The 16930-nt window shown below is 33.5% G+C and overlaps 3 protein-coding genes across 3 annotated transcripts; 1 reads left to right on the forward strand and 2 right to left on the reverse strand.

Moving 5' to 3' along the window:
• Positions 1-3355: 3355 nt before the first annotated feature.
• Positions 3356-4702, reverse strand: LOC137806802 (two-pore potassium channel 1-like). The gene is made up of 2 exons (XM_068607087.1): positions 3819-4702; positions 3356-3619 (listed from the first exon to the last, which is right to left on the reverse strand). Exons 1-2 carry the CDS (start codon positions 4700-4702, stop codon positions 3484-3486), a joined length of 1020 nt encoding a protein of 339 aa, XP_068463188.1. The 3' UTR covers positions 3356-3483.
• Positions 4703-6505: 1803 nt separating this feature from the next.
• On the forward strand, positions 6506-7972 carry LOC137839239 (uncharacterized). Its single transcript, XM_068648363.1, has one exon. It carries the CDS (start codon positions 6506-6508, stop codon positions 7970-7972), a length of 1467 nt encoding a protein of 488 aa, XP_068504464.1.
• Positions 7973-13924: 5952 nt separating this feature from the next.
• Positions 13925-14284, reverse strand: LOC137839240 (uncharacterized). Its single transcript, XM_068648364.1, has one exon. The coding sequence runs from the start codon at positions 14282-14284 to the stop codon at positions 13925-13927; it is 360 nt and encodes a 119-aa protein (XP_068504465.1).
• Positions 14285-16930: the final 2646 nt, after the last annotated feature.

Genomic DNA, 16930 nt, shown 5'->3' on the forward strand with positions numbered 1-16930 from the left:
TATAATATTTCTATTGTCTAATAAAATGCGTTATCCAATGCTTAATCAACCCTTAAAAATTATCTAAAAATTCAAAAATTATCAAAGTTTTTTAATTTCACCGAAACTAAAGTGTTTAATTTTAAATTGAAAATCAAGGATCAAACTAAATTTCTTGTATTTCAACATAATTATATGATTTTATTAGATTTTATTTATGATATGTACCATTGGTACCAACAATCGGTGACTTGACCAAATATTCTACGGTACGTGGTTGGATATCTCACTAATTACGTGATTGAAAACAATTTTTAGGAAATCAATGACTAACTTTCGGTATGACTTAATTAACATCATCAAAGATACCAAATCTTACTTTAACACTGAAATTAACTTTGTGACCTACCTAATTTTATGACTTTATAAATATGCACTACATCCAAGACAAAAACATCGGTGAATAATATTTATTGTCTTCTCCCTATATCAAACCATAACTTCAGTATTAGAATATCTTTCACAAGTATCTCACTCTCATCATCAAAGATCGAATCTTGTGCAATAAGAAGGTCAGACACATTCAGAAAGACAAAGAGGACTCTTCCTTGGATTTTCATTTATTAAAACATGATAATAAATTTATATTATAGGTTTTAACTATAAGAATTTATTTATAAATATAAAAATAATTTGAATTAGAAATATGATAATAATGGTTATGGGCAACAGTAGTTGTACGGAAGTTGCATTTATAAATAAATTTTGAAAAATATAAAAAAACATGTCATTAGATAAATATACATGCACATCTTTTTCATGAAAATATTTTGGAAATTTCTTTCTGCACCTCTATATTTTTCTTCCTGCACCCCTACATTCTTCAAAAATACCAAAATTACCATTTACAATTTTAGGTGTTTTCGAAATAGTGATTCCGTAAGCAAAGGGTATTTCTGGAACCACTGCTGGTATGGATTTGAATTAAAAAAAGTGTGATTAGCAGGGATAGTTTATTAATAAAAAGAATACAAAGTGAAATTAATTGATTAGAAAAATGCAATTTTGAACATCACCCTAAAAAATAAGTTATTCTGGTGCTTCTTTGACTGCTACATGATGGATTTGTGTTGATCTAGCCAATTATATCTTGCACTTCCAATTCCGCAAATTCTTAAAATTGCAACTACGACATAAGTAGCAGGATATCAAGCAGAAGCCAAAATAAGAAATCAGGCTGACAAAACTGAGTTTGATGTTTTTCTAAATGCAAACAATTTATTAAGGATGTTGATCGCTGAAGCCCAAAGTGCTCAATCATCATGGACTGTTTCTTCCTGCACCTCCATATCTTCTTCTGCCACCTCCATCCACAACATGAAAATATATTTTTATCCTTCTTATGTCACCCCCATATAATAGTTTCTGGATTATGTAATCCGGAAACTCATTTGAAAAAAGACTTCCAGATTACATAATCCGGAAGCTAAATAAGACTTCCGGATTATGTAATTCAAAAATTAATCATGCATATGAAAAAAGGCTTCCGAATTATGTAATCCGGAAGCTAATTATAAATTTGAAAAATGACTACCGGATTACGTAATTTGGAATAGTATAGAAGGACATTTTTGGAAATTTGAAAATATATGGAGGTGAGAGAAGAAGGTATGGAGGTGCAGGAAGAAACCGTCATCTTCATGATATGCCTTCAGCCCTTTTTTGGGTGGAAAAAAAAAAGAATCGTTTCTCATTAAACAAATCTTTTATCAGGGTTCTTTCATTTAATGAAGATGATGTCAAGGGTGGAGTTGGTCACGTGAGGGATGGTATCCATGTGTGGTTTGAAGAAACCTTAACCCAAAGGAAGAATAAGTTTATCCTCAAATGTTCATTGAATAATTAATGTTTTCTTGTCTTGTTGATCCTCATCACGACATCTCCATAAAGCATAACAAGAATCTATGTGTTTCCTGTTCACTCAGATTGCATTCATAATTTTTAATTGAAACCCAACATTTGTAATTCCAAACTGACCTTTTAAGGAAGTTGGCAAAGTATGAATACCGAAAACTATTAGTTTGTTTTAATGTCACAGGCCTAAAAACTTTATATCTGAGTATATGGTTATTGAGATAAATATTTTTGAATTCAACTGGTTCTATATATTTAGGTGACTTGGAATGTCTAAAATTATGTTGTGTAAATGTTTACCATGGCAGCCTACTTTATTCTTGAGAGGACAGTTGAAGAAGCATCTTGGCTTTTAGAAGAATAAGTGGCAGATGGGACAAGCAAGCTCTCAGAATCTCTTGAGAATATAAACAACAAACTCATTAATGGATTGGAACTATAACCATACTCTTATTCCCTCTATCCCTCAATTCTCTCTCCCTTTGGATTGACTGCATTCGTTTAAGGGGCCATGGATGTTACAAAAATGCTTGTGCAGTATAAATACCATATCACCATAGCCATAGCATTTTCACTGTCCTTATCCTTCATGTTATATGCAGCACCACGAATTATGACCATTCTGGCGTATTTTTGGCCTTTGTTTGCTTCCACTACAATCTTCTTGGCTGCAATAATAGCTTTTGGAGGGGTTTCCAAATTCTCAACTGAAGATCATGGACATGGTGAAAAGGCTGGTGAAGGACTCTTGGATTATGTAACAGGCGTGCCAGAACACACTGAAGAGGCTCGAAACTTCTAAAGTAAATAGAGGGTGTCAAATTTCAAGCTTTGTTTTCCTAAGGTAGAATCCTTTTATGTCCAAAACAATTATCATTGATAACTTGTTCTCTGTATCTAGATTCAGGGAAAGTGACTATTGTATCAATCATGTACGATGAATGAGCAGTATGAACTTCTCATGGATGCTTTGGCTGAAATACTGAAATGTATATAATTCTGAACTAACATTAACTTGGAGCAACAAAGAAAACAACTTCTTGTTAGCATTAGTTTTAGTATCTTTTGTAGTTTTATTTGATTTACTTAAAAGTTGTGGTAAAATTACATATGAACTCTTTATAATTGACAGGTAGGTAAAGTGCTCTTCTTTCCTACATGTATCCAAACACTTAAAATAGTAAAGTGAGTAAAGTCATAGCCAAACATCCTAGAGGCTATAATTATGTCCAAACAAAGGGTTATTCCCACAAAACACTAAATAGAGATTTCTACAAAAGTATTTACTATTTTTCTAATACATTTGCTAGCTTTAGTCATGCTTTTTGAGGTTGTTGGGTCTTGTCTTTCCTTGGCTTTAGGTAACTGTTTCCTTAGAATGTTTCTTCATGTCCTCGTCAAAACTACATGTCTCGATCACCTTCATAATCAAAAAAGTATTTCCATATAACACAATGCTTTGGAGTCTGTTCACCTGGTTTCACTTAATTATGATAATCATCTTGTGTTCAATCTCGCTTCTTATTTAAACCGATAAACTTTAACAGAGACAATTAAATTTCAATAATTCATCTCACTCTTGAGTTAGAGTTATCTGAGATCCGCTTCTGTCAGGGTTCCTGATTGATCAAAATCTAGTTGTCTAAAAATATCCATAACAACTAAAATATCCTCTTGGCTGATCTTTCCCATTTCTTTCAACTTATACAAAACGAACTCTGTAGCACTACAAAAACCAAAAATATTGAACGTGAGCATTTAATTACTTATAATAAGCTAAATATTGGTGCAATCTATCAATGCTAGAAATGGATGTTACAGATATGAACTTACTACATCTCTTGGTGCAAATGATAGAGAGAAGAAGAATCCTTATAGCATACAATTACTTTTTTTTCATTACCAAGAGTACTTGTTCTACTTACCTGACTACATGATCTCCATCGAGATCAGCTGCCTCAAGATCAAGGAGTGACAATTTTCGTGCAAGAACCATTTTTGCCAGGGATCTCTGTCTTTTTTCAGTATAAAGTTCAGCAAGATAAGCAAAAGACTGAGCTAAGCAAATGGTGCTGCTCAATATCCAGAACACAGCAAAAGCACGACCAACCGTAGTGGAAAAGCTCTTATCCCCATAACCTAAAGTGGTGACTGTGGAACAAACACAATAAAGGGCATCAACAAAATCTAGATTTTCAATAAAATAAAGAAAAATAGTCCCCACAATCATAAGCACCAAAAAGATGGATGCTGTCAGGATGAATTTGTATTTAGCTTTGTTGGTTTCAACCTCTTTGGAAAGCTCTTGTGAACCAAAATTTGCACCCTTGAATAAGGTTTTAACTAGGTTGAGTTCCTGCTTTTCAACAATATAATCTGCTGCCTTGCTAAGAATTAGCCCTACAAGAGCCATTCCAGTGAAGACGTAAATGCAAGCAAGAAGTTTTGACACTTGGCTATCTGGCACAAGATCTCCATATCCAACTGTTGTCATTGTTACAACACAGAAGTAAATGGCATCAAGAAACCCATTGGTTTTTATGCCCTTTATCTCATGATCTGTGAGAAGGAAGCAAATAGTTCCTCCCCCTAGGTATGCAGCTAACCATAAGAAGACTGCCTTGAAATTGAATTCTGCTTGTGATTTTGCATCTATACATTGAGGATGCAAAGCCTTTTGCTCATCATTTTTTCCTTTGAGGTTGATCTCCTTCTCCGAACCATTACCACTAGGCTTTCTCCTGTCAAGGTCATTTTTCTCATTGGAATGTTCTGAAAGCAATGATTCTCGAGCCTCATCTCCACCCATCAGCTTGCTGAAAAAACTTCATATGTTAGCAGGCCACCTGAAAAGTTGAAAAGGTTATTCAAATTTTTAATTATCTATATAGTAACTTCATTGTTTTCCTTCCTCTCCAATCACCTAATAGTTTGTTTGTAGTTTTGATATTGTTCCATGACCGTTTGAATTGTTTGCAAATCTTTGGAAAAAAAAAATAGTGTTCCCAGAACAGAAGTAACTCCATAAAGACATACAATGAATATTAAAACTCTCTTGTGCTGCTACAATTAGTTGATGGCATTCACCACAATTCAAGGTGCAGAAATGAAGGTTCTTCCTCCTCCTTCAGGCTATATAAATCAGTCAAAAGGAGTATTATTGAGAAACCAATACCTTCATTTGGACTAATTCACAAACCACACAAAAGTACTTGTTTATGTAATTTTTCTTTTCCCTTCTTGAAAAATTATTTGACAGCACATGGAATTATCTTTCTAGGTCCGTGCACGTTAACATTAGGGAAATCAAATAGTTTAAAGGCAAATAAGCACAAAAATATGATCATAACTGATGATTAACTTTTAGCTACCTGAGAAGTAGATCTTGTTCAGGAAAGAGACTGATGATCACAGTTATTCAAATTCTGATAGATTAACCGAAATGAACAATTCTATTTTTCAGTACCATTTAAGGAAATTCAGAATTCATTAAAAATAGCCAATAATGTCTCTCATACTTCCAAATGGACATTTTAAAACCATAAAACACCTTAAATGAAGAATACATTTCACAAATATTCTTTTGTGCATATTCGAAGAGAAGCTAATCCCAAACATGTTTTATGGCTTATTACATAGTTGTTTTTTTAAACTATTCCTCAATTTTTAGATTACTCATTTATGGAAGAGATGATGTTATTGATCTTATGATTAATAAATATGTGTGTCATTCTAAAATAATTTTTTTTTCAAAAAGAAATGAGTATTTAATAATTCTAAATTTTGTTTTCTTTTTACAAATAGATACTTTAAACTTCAATCTTATGGATTGTGAAACCATATACAAATATTTTTTCTGGTTTAGGAAGCCTTTATAGTTTATGTTTTCTAGTGTTAAGTGATCCCTTAACTCTGCTTTGTATTGCTGTTTGTTTAAACTATGAAGGCCTTGTGTATAAGGGTTGAGACACCCCTTAAGTGTCTCTTTTTATTCTATTAATTTATTGCTGATAAAAAAATAAAAAAATAAAAATATACAAATATTTTTTAACTTTATTTTGTTCTAATTAACTCTTGAACTTCATTAATTTTATTACAGACACAATATTTTTAACTTTATTCTAATACATTTTTAAAACTTATCAATCTTTTATAAATATTTTATTCTAACATGTTGAAGTTAAATCGTTTACAACTCATAATAAGAGCAAATGAGATAATAGGAAGATAAAACAATATTTTCTCGGAGAAAAGAATACGAAGAAGGAATACGTGCGTCGTGCGCCTCGCCGTGTCGCTGCAGCCACCTGCGAGTGGTTCGTCCTTTTGCGGTTGTCCCGTCGCGTGTCGCAGCTGGTCCACCCATCGTGCGCTGTGCTGGTTCTCTCCACCGAGAATGTGAAAAAGTGGTGCCCTAATTCCTCAAATCGAAACCTCACCGCCCCAGCCTTAATTCCGATCAACACCTTCGCAGTCCAGCACAAAGGTGATTGGTTGAAATGAAACTTCAATTGACGGAGCTCCAAGCACCGCCAGCAAAACCCTAATTTGAAGATTTGGGGGTTTTAGGGTTTTGCGGAAGTTTTTGGCGGCAACTTGTTAGCCTTTTAAAATGGTGGAGGGCTCTGCGGGTTTCCTCATTCCATGGACTTGTTTGATCGATCGAAAAGTCTGTCCTGATAATAAAGTATATTCCATGTCCGGTCAAAGGAAGACTTTTGCTCAGGCTTTGGGAAATACATGTGATATTCCTTTGTCCCAACTACCTACCCCTTGTATTAAGGGTGACATGATTGCTGTCCAGATTGATGAGGCAGATTACTTGGCTGGTCTTGAGGATTGCAAAACCCATCTCCATGGTCGGGTTATTCTATCTAAGGGGGATAAACCTCTCACACACCTGGATTTAACTAAAAAGTTGCAGCCGGTGTGGAAAGCTCTTGGACCATGGAAAGCAATTCCTCTTGGAAAGGGTTTCTATGAGTTTGAGTTCGCTTCTATAGAAGACATGAGATGGGCCCTCGGAATGGGTTCCCTCAAGTTATCTCCTGGTTTATTGAGATTGTTTGCCTGGACAAAAGACTTTGTCCCAGCTACCATGAAGAATACCAAAACTCAGACATGGGTTAGAATCTACCATTTGCCTTTGGAGTATTGGAAACCAAATACAATATATTCCATCGTTAGAGGCCTTGGTACTCCTTTGTCTTTGGATGAGCATACTATGAGAAAGAATAGGGGTATGTTTGCTAGAGTGTTGGTGGATATTGATCTACTGTCCCCTCTCTCCGATCAACTTTTGGTTGAACGTCCAGACTTTGCTTTTGTAGCTGGTGTGGAATATGAATGGCTCCCTCCTTTTTGCTCTCATTGTAAGATGATTGGGCACGAGCTTGCTCAGTGTCGGGTGATCCATGACCAGGGTCGTGTTCTTGGGCCTCAACATAAACCTTCTCAGAAGGCATCTTCTGATGAACGGGACCAAGGGAGGGTCGTGATTCCTAAACAACGTAAAGAATATACGAAAAAAGATCCGGAGACAAAACTCGTGGAAGGCCTCATTGATAAGTTGAAAGTTGATGAAACAGGTGGAGGGGAGGATGTTTTTGCAGATATGCCTCCTCTTGAGGATGCTTCAGATCATGATAGGTCCTCACCCAAGCAGGGGTTGTCCACTCCCACTTTGGACTCACTTGCTGTTATGGAAGCTAAGGACTCAAAGTCAAATTCAACAACTTTTATTGATGATCATCATGTGGAGGTATCTGTTCCTGTGATTGTACCATCTCCGTTGCGTACTACCTCTCCTCAGAGGGTTAAATCACATGCGGATACTAATGCTCCAGTTCCTAATGTGGAGGTCTCTGCTATTGTGACTGTACCATCTCAGTCGCCTCATCCCTCCCCTCGAAAGGCTAAATATCTTGGGGATGTTAAAGCAATATCGTTGGTCCTTCAAAATCACTTTTCTTCTCTTGATGGTTTGGAAACTACAGATGTGGGAGTTGATTCTCATATTGGAGCGTCAACTATTCCGCCTACCATTGTTGGAATTAATTCTGATCATATTGAAAATTAGGTTGTTTCAAAATTTTGGACTGACTCTAATGACATGGAGGAGGATGACAGTGATAATGGAGAGGAAACAGTTCGCACTAAAAGAAAACTAGGGAGACCACCTAAGGGGACTGGTAAATCCAGGAAAACTTTCTCTCTACAACGTCGCAATGAAGGTCTCTTCATTTTTTTGGAATGTCAGAGGATTGGGGAACCACAAAACTGTGGAGATGTTGCTTAGTTTACTTAACCTACATAAACCTCTCCTGGTTTTTCTTGCTGAACCCATGATGTCGTACACTAATGCTTTCGACGTCCTTTTCAAATCTGTTAATATGCATTTGGTGGCTACGTCTCCTATTGTTAATAAAGTTGCTAAGCTTTGGTGTTTGTCGGTTCCTAATCTTGTCCAAAATTTCTTGGTTAATGATCAATTTATCTCTGTAACTTGTCGTATGGAGGATAAGAGTTTTAGCTTTGTAGGTGTTTATGGTGCTACCACATACTTGTCTAGACGATTTTTATGGAGGGATCTTAGTTTCTTCACAGGGCCTTGGTGTATTCTGGGAGATTTTAATGCTGTGCTCTCGGCGGATGACTGTAAAGGGGGGGTGGCTCCTAATCAGGTTTCTTGTAATGAATTCCTGGACTGGATTAATACTAATGATCTTTCTTGTATGCCTTTTACTGGATCTTGTTATACTTGGTGTAACGGAAGGAGAGGGTTGCATAGAATTCACAGAAGATTGGATAGGGCTTTATGTAATGGAGTGTGTCTGGATGAATGGGAATCTTGTTCTTATCAGGTTCTTGTTAAAAATTGTTCTGATCATTCCCCTATTCTTGCTAGTCTTGCTAGTAATTCTTTGCGGAAGGTTAGCAATTTTCGTTTCTTTTCGATGTGGCTTCAGGACACTTCGTGTCTAAAGCTTATTCATGATTCTTGGGCTAATCAGGTTGTTGGTTGTCCTATGTTTATCTTGCAACATAAGTTAAAAAGGTTGAAACTTGAGCTCCGAGACTGGAATAAAAATTCTTTTGGTAATGTTCATAATGGAGTTCTTCTTAAGCAGGACATCCTTCTTGGTATTCAAAAAAGCTTAGAGACTGCTAGTTTGTCTGATAGTGACGGACTTCTCTGTCAAGAAAAGATTGCTAAGGAGGAGCTTGATCATGCTCTTCACTATCAATATTTGTTTTGGAAAGAAAGGGCTAGGATGTTATGGTTCAAGGATGGAGATCGAAATACTGCTTTTTTCCATGCGGTGGTCAAAAGGAGATATAATTCTAGTGGGATTCATCGTCTACGGATTGATAATGAGGTTACGGAGGATCCTAAAATCATTGAGGATCATATTTTGGACTTTTATAAAAATCTTTATGCTGAGTCTATTTCTAATGTTCTGGATACTGATAATATGGAAGATTTTATTGGTTCTTATATTCCTGCGATGGTTTCCTCTGAGGAGAATATGATGTTGATTAAGTGTCCAGATTTCTCTGAAATTAAAAATGCTGTTTTTAATCTTAACGGTAATAGTGCTCCTGGCCCTGATGGTTTTGGTGGTGTTTTCTATCATTCTTGCTGGGAAATTATTGGGACAGATGTTTGCAATGCTGTTCAACAGTTTTTTAAACAAAACTGGGTTCTCCCTGGAATGAATAGTAATGTGGTATCTCTTATTCCAAAGGTTCAGGGTGCTGATTCCATTAAAGATTACAGGCCAATTGTTGTTGCTAATTTCAAGTTTAAGATTATTTCCAAGATACTGGCGGATAGGCTTGCACTTGTGGCTGCTAGAATCATTTCTCCTAATCAATATGGATTTGTGCAGGGTAGACAGATTCAGGATTGCATTGGTATTGCTTCTGAAGCTATTAACCTGCTTTCTAAAAAGGTTAGAGGAGGTAATGTGGCTTACAAAGTTGATATTCATAAAGCTTTTGACACTCTAAGTTGGAAGTTCTTTGTTAAATTGAAGCTAGCATCTTGGAAAGGTAAATCTCTTAGCATGATGGGTCGAATTCAGCTGGTCAATACAGTGATTACTGAATCTCTAGCTTATAGTTTTAATATGTATAAGTGGCCTGTTTCACTTATTAAGCAAGTTGAGCAGTGGTGTCGGAATTTTATTTGGACTGGTGATATTCTGAAAAAAGGTATTGCTACCGTTAATTGGGGGAAAATTTGTTCACCTCTTGGGGATGGAGGCTTGAATATCATTAATCTTCATCATGAAAATAATGCATATCTTCTTAAGCTTGCTTGGAACTTTGCTTATAGCGACAAACCTTGGTCTTTACTCTTGAAAGCCAGGGTTCTTAAATCAAAATATGAATTTCGAACGGTTTATAGATCTTCCTCTCTCTGGCCTGGAATTAAGCAATTTTATTCTACCATACTTGACTATACTTATTGGACTGTTGGTACAGGTTCTTTTATTAATTTCTGGAATGATAAATGGTGCTCTACTACTTCTTTAGCAAATATTGCAGGGTTATCTGATGGTGCTAGCATTCCGGATACAGTCTCTCAATTTTGGACAGGTTGTGATTGGAATATTCCCTTCTCTTTACAGCAGATGCCTCTTTTTTTTTAATCATATCATGATTAGAGAGGAACAGGATATTCCTAATTGGATTCTAAATGAGTCTGGTCGTTTCACTCTTAAATCGGCTAGGACTTTTTTCTTGGAACCAGGAGTTCCAGGTGGTTGGGGTAAATTCATTTGGTCTTCATCTATTCCGCCTTCCAAAACTCTAGTACTCTGGAAAAATTTTCATGGGCGACTTCCTACAGATCAACATATTCAGAATAAGGGTTTGCATATATGTTCTATGTGTTCGCTTTGTGAAAAGCAAGAGGAATCTATTCAACATCTATTTTTTGAATGTTCTAACGCATTGCATATTTGGAGTTGGGTACGACAAATTTTTCTTACTTCTCATTTCTCTAATAAGGATGATCTACTTTCTTTTATTAAGAGTGATGGTAGTCCTTTGGTTAAATTGATTAAGCTTGCGGTGATAACCTTTTCTATATGGATGATATGGCGTATGAGGAATTATGCTAGATTTCAGGATAAGATTGGGGTTTCTAAGGCTATTTCGATAATTAAAGATTTAACTTGTCTAGTGGGAAATTCGTCTAAAGCTTCAATGAAGAATGATATGTTGGACTTCAACGTAATTAAGTTTTTCGGTATTAAGACTCGTAGTGGTAAAGTTCTTCGTCCTCTTCCTATTAGATGGGAATTTCCTTCACCAGGCTGGGTCAAAATTAATACTGATGGGGTTGCTAGGGGGTATCCTGGTCTTGCTACTTGTGGAGGTATTTTTCGTGGGAGTATGGGAGAATTTATTGGTGCTTTTTCAGCGTTTCTTGAAGTTCAAACTGCTTTGGTTGCTGAGTTTTATGGAGTTATACATGCTATGGAGGAAGCTCAAAAAATGGGACTTACTAATGTCTGGCTTGAATGTGATTCTGCCTTGGTTTGTGTTGCGTTTACTGCTAGGACTAATGTTCCGTGAATGCTTCAGAATCAATGGAATACTTGTCTTAATTTTTGTGGGACAATCAGGTTTAGGGTAACTCATTTTTCGTGAAGGGAATGTGTGTGCTGATAAGTTGGCTAATTTAGGATTTATTCATAGAGAATCTTTTCATTGGTATAATAGACTCCCAGCTAGTCTGTTCTTAGAATTCTTTATGAATAGGTATAATCTACCTATGTATCGTTTGTGTTAACATATGAGTTTTGGTCTAGTCCCCCCATATTTTTGTATTTTCTTTCTTTTTTCTTTTTTTAATAATATTTTTTTCATGTGATGGCAGATGATTGTTGTTACTTGAGGTGTCAGCTTAGCTGAGATGTCAAGTTGCATAGTGATGCCTAACACGAAAACTTTATAAAAAAAAAAAAGTTAAATCGTTTACATTTAAAGTTAATAATCTATTTATTTTTATTTTTTTTACAATTCACTTTTAAAAAATTAAAAAAAAATATTTAGAGAGAAAGAAAATAATTAAATAATTAAAAGATCTATTTATTTTTTAAAATAATTTTTAATTTAGTAGATTTATTTAACTGTTTATGTTAAAAACTACAGATTTTAATAAACATAGTACTTTAATTTAATTTTTTTATTATATGATAATTTTGTCTTTTAAAAATTAATCTAATAAATTTGAAGAGTGGGATTTATAATATGTGTATCCTGAAAGTATTAATAATATTTAAATTCGAAATTTCATTTGAAAACATCAAATTTAATTTTATTCAATAGATAAATTTATTAATAATATATTTTTATTATACTGATTCAATTTAAATTATATTTTTCTGAGAAGCATGATAATTATTATATACATAAAGTTTATTAACTTATTGAATAATGAATAATTAAAATTGTATATAATTAGTTGATAATGTAAGAAGATTTTATATTATATTGATAGTAACTGAAAATTAAAATATTTAATCGTATTCTTCTTGTACACTATAAAACAAATTATTAAATAAAAATTAATTTTAAAACTTAAAAATAAACAGTTATTATATGAATTAAATTAAAAATTATTTTATAGATTAATTTTTTATTTCTTTTTAAATTAGTTTTTATTGTTAAATAGTTTCTAAATTGGTATCTAATTAGTACCAAGGTTTTGCTCCTAAAATTAGAATATAAATAATTGGTAGTTAAAATCTTTGTAAATAATTGTTGTCAATATATAAATTATTTAGAATGTAAATAATTTCTATCAATTTAGAAATTATTTAATAATAATAAAAACTAATTTAGAAATTAAATTTTAGTGTCTAGATCCCTAATTTAGTTACTATGGTAATTATTTTTTGTCTCTAAAATTGGTTTTTATATAATTTAGATTATAGAATTTAAAATGTAATTTTTGAATTTAAAAATATATATTTAATTATAGAATTTGAAAAGTATTTTTAAAATATTTTTTGAATTTTAGAATCTGAATTTTTTTTAAGAAATATATCGTAGACTATAAAATTTATAATATATTTTTTCTAAACCGTAAACTTAATTTGAAATGTAATTTTTTTAAAAAGGATAATAATTTCTGAATTCTTATAATTCAAAATATTTTTTTTAAATAAACATATTCAATCTGAAAGTTATTTTCAAAATAAAAAAATATGAATAAAATAATGGATAATTTTAAAATTTTAAGAAATATAAAGTGGCGAAAGAAAAATATTTATACTTATACAAAAATAAGTATGAAATTTACTAATTTATAAACATATTTATGATCCGTTTGTTTCAAACACGGATTTTCAGAAACGAAAAAATTGCAAAAAAAACTCACAAATTAATAAATAAAAAATTAGGTAAAAAGGTTTCAATTTTCTTTCTTCACAAATAGAATCAAAGATTTGAGAGGATATTTATATAAATTTATTATATCTAGTAAATCACCGAAAAACTTCCATCAACCTTCCTTTCAGTTTCCGCACTATTTCTTTTCAAATTCACTCCTAATGGAAACAAAGAATTAGTGATAACCAGTGAAACTCTTTGTTTAGTTTTAAGATGTTTGTATTAATATTTAACCCTACTTAAGGATTTGTGTGAACCTCATGAATTGTGGTTCTGTGTAGAGTGTTCCATATATCTTCATGTTCGGAATTAATGTATACGCTCTAGAATCTAGTATTCTGCTATAAACTTAGTGAGTGACTTCACATATCAATCTGGAATCAATCTGTCCCCTTGTTAACATATTGAATCACATTCATCTTCAATTCACATATTCAATGTACTTAATTTCAATTCATTGGTAACTACTTTTTTTAGAAGGGAATGCAACGTTTTTGGAAAAGAAAAAACATACAGTAGCCGAAAACTGCATGACAGACCTTATCAAATTGAAAATGAAAGAAGCCATGTTAGCATACAAATAGAAATCAACATAATAATAATATGCAAATTCATGCATCTACTACACTTCAATTAGTTGTCCTTCAGCTTCATTCCTCATCTCCTCCTTCATTTTCCTTATAAACTCTTCGAACTTTCTATTCAATTCATCTGTATTTTCTAGTTCATCTTCCTTTGTTTCCATTGTTGTATCAGTACCTAATTCATCATCTTCTTCTGCAATAAACAACGCGTCTGTGTCATGTTCAGCTGCTGATACTTGTTCAGAATATTCTTCTTGCATTTTCGCTTCTTCAAATTCCTGTTCTTCAATCGTAAGAAAAGCTCCTTCAGAAACTTGTGCCTTGGTTCCGATCGTGGAAGCTTGAAATTCTACTTGAATGGCTAGAAGAGCAAGGATGGCATTACAGATGATAAACATGTATTTTCTTTGAAGAGTGCGAGTGAGCATGAGTATGGAAAAGCCAGAAGAGTAGCATACAAAGAAAGAAAACACACACACTGATAAAACAAACTGCAGACTTGTTTTCAATAACTTGTAATTCAGTCTCTTCTTCATATCAACCTGATAGGATCTTAATTGGGTGTTAAGTTTGCTCTTCTGCCAAACCCTAGATTAATGGATTGTAAGGCTACAAAGAATTTAAGACAGAAAGGAGTTGAGTTGAGAAATAGTAGCAAATCCTTGTATAGTATTTGCTTGGGCTGAGTGAACAAATTAAGGAACTCTAACCATCCTCTTATTTATAAGCATGAAATTGACCTAGTTTTTATCATGATACTGATAGTGACGATATGATAGAAGTGGAATTTCGCAAGCAAGCACTAAACCAAAGCATATTGAAAAGAGAGAATGAAGAAAGAATGGGAGAAAGATGCTTTCATTTATGAAAGAAGTTGTGTGAAGTTTCTAGCTGCCACCAGTCTCCACCGACAACTACATGCATCAACACTCTCAAACACAAATTAACTATTGTTTAAGTGTCAATATCCAACCTGTATTGTTTACATTTGCCTTTTGGAACTATTTGTAAATATATTATTAAAAAGAAAAGATGGAATCAAATTTTTTCCTAAATTAATATTAATTTATGCATAAACTAGTTTTTAAAAATATTCTTCTATTAACATATTTAAAATATGTTTTAATTAAATCAGTGTTAATTTGTGAAAAGTTAATGTTTTTAATTCTTGCATACACTTATCATAATTAATATTTTGATACGTGTCGTTGCTAATCTACATATTTCGTTTATTCATATTCGAATAACTCCTTACATGTTTAAATAAATAATTATTATGTATTAATAGTTATAGTTAGTGTACGACATCACCTACAGTAAATTGACTATCCTTACGGGTCTAAAATAATAATTTGTTCACTCGATTGATTTGGAATTAAATTGAAGAAAATATATGTATTAAATGAGGACAAATTTAAACTCTAAACCATGTAAAAACAAATACTACTTATGAGACTTTACGAACCGATGCACAAGTAAAATTGTGGTGACATTTTTTAAATTAAGTTCATTTATAAATGTAGCTACTTGTAACAGCCGCACTCGTAAATGATGTGCTTTGATGTACAAGTGCAACTTTAAATATAGCCGCACTTGTATATAATTTTTACCATAACTTCCCTTCAGAAGTGCGCTATTCACTACTCTTTCTTTCTTCAAAAGTGTTTCACGTTTGCACTCTGCTCGCATTTGCGCTTCGAGTTCCTCTCTTCTTGCTACTTCATTCATACTGCGTTCATGTCTTCGTGGTAAGTTTTTGAGCTCTCTTTCTTCTTCACCAATGTATATAAATTTTTTCGTTCATATAGCTTCATTGACAGCTTCATTGATATTGTTGCATTGCCTTCGTAGGTTCCTCTTTGCTTTCTTGTGTGCTTTGTCGCTGCTTCCGCGTTCACCACCTTGTCCGCTGCCGCCATCGTGCCACTCTTGGCAACGTTGCCTTCACACACAAGGTTGGTGATGTTTTGTATTTTTTGATTTTTTTTTAATGTTATGAATTATTTTTTTATGTATTATAATTTGTATTTTTTAAAATTTATATTATTTAGTGTTTATTTTAATTTTAATTTTAATTTATATTATGTTAGTTGTTAGTTTAGAATATAATTATCGTGTTTGTATTGAGTCCGAAGATTTTCTACCCTCGGCAATTGATACGTGCTGGTATTGAGTCTGGGGATGTTCGACCCTCGGCAAACGTGTTAGATAGAACACTGATTAAAAAACAGCTGAATGACTATTTAAGAATAGAATGGATCGAAATTGGATTAATTCTCTTCGCATAAGTGATGAGTACGAAAGAGGAGTAGAATAATATACAATTTGCACAACGTAACGCGATTAATGGTGGTCATGATGGAACAAAGATCAGGTGTCCGTGCGTTAACTGTTTAAATGGAAGGATACTGGATGTTAAGATAATGAGGGAGCACCTTCCATGTGACGGGTTTCTTCGATCTTATAAAACTTGGACATGACAGGTTGAATTGTTAAATTTACCACGTGTTTCCGTAACTGAAGAATATGTCGAGTCCACCATGGATGATGCAGTACATGATGATCGATTGGAGGACATGATTCGTGATGTGGGAGCTGAGTCTTTTGCAGAAGCGCATGGATATGGAAGTATGTCAAGCGATGCAGAGACTTCATTGTATCCTGGATCAACTAACTTCACACGGTTGTCAGTGGTGTTAAGATTGATGAATTTGAAGGCAATAAATGGATGGACTGATAAAAGCTTCACGAAATTGCTTCGGTTGTTACGATTGTCGACAGTGTTAAGATTGATGAATTTGAAGGCAATAAATAGATGAACTGATAAAAGCTTCACGGAATTGCTTCAGATGTTGAAGGATATGCTTCCAGAGGGAAATACTCTACCTAATCGTAATTATGAGGCCAAAAAGATTTTTTTTCCAATGGGTATGGAGTATAAAAATATACATGTATGTCCTAATGATTGTATATTATACCAGAAAGATTTTAAATTGTTGAAAAGTTGTCCAAGGTGCGGGTTATCACGTTATAAGTTGAAACAA

This window comes from Phaseolus vulgaris, chromosome 3 (genome assembly GCF_000499845.2).
Source record: "Phaseolus vulgaris cultivar G19833 chromosome 3, P. vulgaris v2.0, whole genome shotgun sequence".
NCBI classification, from domain to species: Eukaryota; Viridiplantae; Streptophyta; class Magnoliopsida; order Fabales; family Fabaceae; genus Phaseolus; species Phaseolus vulgaris.